At 44.1% G+C, this 6,000-nt stretch overlaps 1 protein-coding gene across 1 annotated transcript; it reads left to right on the top strand.

The window, feature by feature from the left end:
- The first annotated feature begins 892 nt into the window (after positions 1 to 892).
- Positions 893 to 5,682, top strand: MRPL41 (mitochondrial ribosomal protein L41). Its single transcript, XM_089675378.1, has 2 exons — positions 893 to 1,045; positions 5,178 to 5,682. Exon 2 carries the CDS (start codon positions 5,187 to 5,189, stop codon positions 5,592 to 5,594), a length of 408 nt encoding a protein of 135 aa, XP_089531504.1. The 5' UTR covers positions 893 to 1,045; positions 5,178 to 5,186; the 3' UTR covers positions 5,595 to 5,682.
- Positions 5,683 to 6,000: the final 318 nt, after the last annotated feature.

Here is a 6,000-nt window from a genome sequence, read left to right as displayed (position 1 = left end):
AGTGCCTACTGATCTGCCTGCTGCTGAGTGCTGTCACTTAAAAGTAAGGCGGACCTGATGGGGAAATAGTTTCCTATCAGGCTCCACCCCCCCCCCAGTACAACCTCCTCAGCCATAGGTGACTGGTGCAGTGCCAGGATGGGGGAGGTGTCCTGTATGGATCTCAGTGGGGGCACGGAGAAATTTGTGAACTTGTCTCTGACACCAATGGAATTATAAAGGCCCATTTACATGTAAAGGTTGGGGAGCGGTAAAACCCTGTGGTTGAGCCAAGTCTTTTCCACCCCCAGTCACTTCCCCTTTTATCTGCAGAGGCTGGAGGTGCACATGTACCATAAGCAAGAATTATACCTCGTGACCCATTCAAGTGGACCAGGCAGCTCTGCGAGGAGCGACCTGGAAACGCATGCAATGCACACGGTTGCAGCATGCCGGAGCGTGATTGAATGGAAGAAAGCAGGTGGTGAGGAGGTGATGTAACATCCAGGGGCGGACTGACCATTCGGAAACTCGTACACTGCCCGAGGGCCGGAGTCAGTAGGGGGCCCCATGAGATGCCCCTGGTACCTTTATCATAGGCTTTTTTGAGTTTGGGCAAGAACACAGGGGCCCCATGATCCCTATTGCCCGGGGGCCCCATGAGTTGTCAGCCTGCCCCTGGTAACATCTTATTAGTGCCTGTCAAATGTCCTCTGAAAATCAATCTCAACCAGAATAGCTCTTCAGAGCGCAAAATCACTTATGACAGAACTAGACCACCCTTTACAAAGTCCCCAGGGGGCGCTATATCAGGGAGTGTGGAACAGGGAAGCCACGCCCCTGGCCAATCCATACACATCGATTGGCAGAACGTTACACCCTCCAGAAGAGAGAAGACGGGCGGGGCCAACGAGTTCTCCCAATCTGAAGCCAGAATGTAAACCAATCAAGCTTCCTTTGGCGTGTTGCCGTAATTGGAGGATGAGAACGAGGCTTGGCGTGCATGTGGGCTCTGCTTCCGGCTTTGTGACATTCACGTCCCGGGTCCAGAGCTCGGCGGGTGGAGGTGAGTGCTATGTGGCGGGTGGTATGTATGAGCACTGTGACCTCCCCAGTCTAATGGAGGTGAATGTCCCCCCCCACCAGAGGGCGCCTTCACGTATTTGCAGGACACAGGTGGAGTCCATGAGTTCCCGGGTGTCCCATGCTTCCTTCCCTCAGGACGGCGCCTAGGACGTTTAGTTGTTTGCAGGATTGCTCAGATGTAGAATGGGATCTGTTCTGGAGATTTCTTCTGATTGGATGTTAGCAGCCTCATTGCTTTATAGTAGAGTTGTATAGAGAACCATTGGTGGTTCTCCCTTATTAAAGATGTATGAAAGCTGGCATCCAAAATACTCTCCTAACGATCATCAATCTCCCCAGTACAGATGTCATCTATGGCATGAAGGGAAAGAGCACACAGCGCAGATCGAAAATGACTTATTTGATTTAAAACCAAATACACTCAGACGGTAGAACAATCAATGTGCTTGTACGGCATAAAAAACTCCAGCAAGATGGCGTGATGACGTCACTGTCCAGCTGATGCATTGCGCCCATTCAGCTTTTTCAAATACAATATTACACGTAATATTTTTGCTCTATATTTGTTGCTTAATTTATTTTGAACACATTGTGTATTTATATATACATGCAAGACATTCTTTTATATGTATTTTATGAGTAGGGGATAGTGATTTTAGTTTGAGTGCTTCACTCTATGGCAGCCTCTCAACCAGGGTGCCTTGGGGTTTCTTCAGGGGTGCCTTGAGGTTTCTTCAGGGGTCCCTTGGGGTTTCTTCAGGGGTCCCTTGGGGTTTCTTCAAGGGTGCCTTGGGGTTTCTTCAGGGGTGCCTTGATGTTTCTTCAAGGGTGCCTTGGCAAAATGTCTAAAAATTGCCCAAAACTTGTATACAAGTCAGTGTATGGAAAAAGCCTGCCTTTTAGTTACACAAAGCCACAGGATTTCATAGTGCACCATTACAACCTTCTAGCTGCCTGTGTCCTGACAACCAATGACATCATCAGATGATAAGGAGGATGTCAGCTGCCTGCACAGCAACCTAGTTTCACCCTCCCCCACCCCTCCCCTTCAGTGCTGGGGTCACATCAGCTCAGTGATGGAGAAAAACTGACAAAGAGAAACATTGGCATACTAGTCAGTACCAGTGTGCAGAAGTGTATTTGCTTTGGAAGAATAAATCACCTCTGATGTTGTGTGTCCTACATGTGTGGATGTTGCTGTGTTATATAAAACTATTAGAATAGTTTTTCACATTTTAGAATGGGGTGCCTCAAGACTGTCCATAATTTTAAAGGGTGCCTTGACTGAAAAAAGGTGAGAAACACTGATCTATGTTGTACGTGGGTATAGGCAGTTCCCAGCATAAACATGTGTGGATGATATTATTATTATACAGGATTTATATAGCACCAATAGTTTGCTCAGCGCTGTACATTATAATGGGAGACAATACACAAGACAGTACAGTAACAATACGATTTAATACACGAGGGGATCGAGGGATATAAATGAATTCTGCGGAAGGCATGTGTCGGAAAATGTTTGGAAGCTCAGCGGCTCCAGCCAGTGCTCAGTGTATTCAGCCACTGTCAGAATACAGCATCCCAGAGGGGGGGAATTCCACCAGCTACCTCGTTTGTGTGGATGGTGGAATGCAATTTTTTGTTTATTCCAACCACTGGCTGAATGGAAAACAAATGAGCCAGGTTGGACCCCCTGTCAAGTTTATTTCTGTCTGTGTCTTTGTACTGGTGACCAATATCATTGAAACAAATTGAGGAGAAGTCCAACATTGTAGAGGTTTCCCCAGAACAAATGGTAAGGGGACGTCTTCTAATGGGGACAGAACGTGAAGAGGAAATTCCTAAGTGGTACGCAGGACAGCAAAAACTAAAGTGGCAAGGGTTTACCACTCCCTTACACAATTCAAAACTAAAGGTTTGGCTATACAATCACTTGAGGTTAATCATAATTTGTTTTGGCAGTCTGACTGTTTTAAAATGACTCTGTTGCCACATAAAACAAATGTGAAAAAAAAGAATTCCCAAAAATGATGATTAGTAATACTTACTCGTCTTGCCACCCAGTGCCTTGGATTTGCTAAAGGATTTTCAGCATCCAATACACTGCTTGTGTCCAATGCCTGGTACCCCGCTAAGGCTCCATTCACACCTATGCAGTTTGCTTTTTGCAGTTCGTTTTGCATTTTTCTACATGTGGTTTTTACTGCGTTTTGTTCGGGTTTTTTTTTTTTTGTTAAAGTGAGATTTGTTTTGTTGCTGGGCACAATAAAAATGCAAAATGTGGCAAAAACACACTACCACGCATTCCAGCAGATTCTCCATTGAACTCTGTTGTAGCAAAAACGCTGCTTTTTGCTTTTAAAAAAGTCCCTGACCCTTTCCAAAAATGCAGCAGCTCAAAAAAGCATAGATGTGAACATGTTCCATAGGAAACCATGTTAAACGAACTATAGTGCGTTTATGCAAAAGCATTAAAAACTTCATTGGTGTGAATGGAGCCTTAGTGCTGAGGTTCTGTCCACAGGCAGCTATGTCACTACGGAGCACGACTGACAAAGCAGCCTACTGGTAGGAGCATTCATGATTAAACTCGCTGCACAATTATTCCTCTCATTCTGGCGTATGCGGCACGTATCATTTATGTACAAACATGCATCCTAAGTTTTGTTTTGATAATTTTATTAAGTTCAGAATTTCAAAACACTTTTTTCTTTTTTTGAAAAGCCCCTTCTGTGATTGCATTGGGGACATGGCAAGTTCTCCTCAATTAGAGATCAGAGGTATATTTAGACCCCTGATGTCTCTCCCCTGTCCTCTAGCAAAACCGTGCTTGAGTTCCTTCTTTCCTTGGACAGAGCCACCTGAGTTTAAGGCCCCATGTACACGGGACACTTCTGAATGATGGAAACTGACTGCTGGAAAAACGTAGGTTAAAAAATGTCTATTTAGCCGCGTTTGTATAATGTGTTTATGCGCAGAAGCATTTTTTTTAAAGAAAAGCACAGGAGAACCTCCCAAATGCCCAGAATGCACTGAAAAGTGGTAAATTATTAACTATTTCAGACTGTTTCAGAGAAATACAGAGAGTAGAAGCAGAGAGAGCAGTATGTGTTGAGATTAGCTTAGGTGTGAGTTGCTCATTAACATTTCATTTGTTTCCAAGGGTGGGAAAGGTGTCTGCTGGAGTGAGTCATTAAGGCCACCTGGCAGGGGGTCTTCATGAGGAATTTGAGGTGTGAATGGTCATTAACATTTCTTATGTTTCCAATTGTGGGAGCAGTCTGAGGTGTGAATTGGTCATTACAATGTGTGACAAGCTTGGTAGGAACATCCTGTGTTCAGTGTTTTGTCCATCTGAGTACCTTGAAAACTCTTTGCATGCATTTTTCATGATGAAAAAAAGGCTCTGGACAGCATCGGAAACTGGAAGAGTTATAAAAAAAAATGTTCATACGCAAACACTTATAAACGTGATGTGCCGTGTTTACAACTGTTTTGTGTTTGAAACGCTGATAAAATTGACTGCTGAATGCACGTTTGCGTTAAAAAAAACTACTGTAAACAATGATGTGTACAGACACATAGGAAAACATTAAGGTGAGTTCAGGGGCTGCTGAAAAAAAACACTAAACAGCTCCTAAACGTGAGTTCAGCTGCAGTGTACATGAGCCCTAAGTGCTTAGAGCAGAGCACCTCTGGGTTCTGTTCATGTGGTTTGGGGGATTAGAAAATGGATTTTTACCAGTCCTCCTCCATCAGCCATTCTGAACAAACTTGTGCCGGTCCTGGGCTCCCAGCTGCTGCAGGAGAGCTTTGATGATTGTGCATGCAGGGTGCACTTCACCAACCTGTAGAAGTGATTGGGCAACTTTACAGCTACCCAGGTCACTCTTTCATTATTGTCAGGAGTCAGCTGTATAATTTTAAAACAAACTCACAGCTGCAATGCCAAAGGGTGTGGGGTGCATCATTAGCAGCAAAAAATGTGTACAGTATGAAATTGCTTGGATGGGGTTTGGACTACCCAGGAGCAGCATTATCTTGGAGGCTTAATTTTTAATTACAATCTGAAACTTATTACCTCAACTATATTTGCTTTTCTCTCCCAGCAAACCACCATGGGGGTGCTTCAGAATGTTGTCCGAGGCCTTGTTCGTGGTTCAGACAGAATGGCTGAGATCACCAGTAAAATGGGACCAAAGTCCTTCAACAGAGGACGAGGAACCAAGATGGTGGGGTACCTGACCTCCAACCGCAAGTTTGTCAAGGTGAAGGAGATGGTGCCACAGTTCATAGTCCCTGATCTGACTGGGTTTAAGTTGAGGCCGTACGTCTCCTACAAGGCTTCTGAAGGAGAGGAAGAGGAAATGACGGCCGAAAAGCTGTTTATGGAAACTGTAGCTCCAGCCATACAGAAGGACCTTGAAAAGGGAACCTTTGATGCTAATAATCTAGAAAAATATGGATTGGAGTCCACACAGGAGGGCAAACTATTCAAGTTGTATCCAAAGAATTATGTTCAATAGTCCAAATGCTGAATTCATGTCCACAACAGATCGATGCCCCATATTGTTAAACTTTCTTTTCTAATTAAATTTACCTTGTAAAGCACAAGTCATAGCTGTCTTTTGTAGACAATAAAAAGTAAAACAACAAACTAAATGCACAGTTGAAATACATACCTGTGTACGGTTTTACTTGCCATAGAGTTTGAATTGCAAAAGGTGGCTGGCCAAAAGTACACACACCTACTCACCACTAAGCTCTGACCATTACTTTCCAGTTTAGTTCTCTGGATGTAGGTGATGATGAACATTTGAGGGGTGGTGAGAGGACACAGGCAGATTATTTGCTTGATATGAATTGTCTCTGTCACCCATCTAGCTGTGCAGTGTGGAAAATATATGTAAACTACAGATTTGCAAATCTTTT

The sequence above is a fragment of the Staurois parvus genome, unplaced genomic scaffold (genome assembly GCF_062004578.1).
Source record: "Staurois parvus isolate SC_StPar_1 unplaced genomic scaffold, SC_StPar_1.0 ptg000154l, whole genome shotgun sequence".
Taxonomy (NCBI): domain Eukaryota; kingdom Metazoa; phylum Chordata; class Amphibia; order Anura; family Ranidae; genus Staurois; species Staurois parvus.
This window is presented reverse-complemented; position numbering and strand designations above follow the sequence as displayed.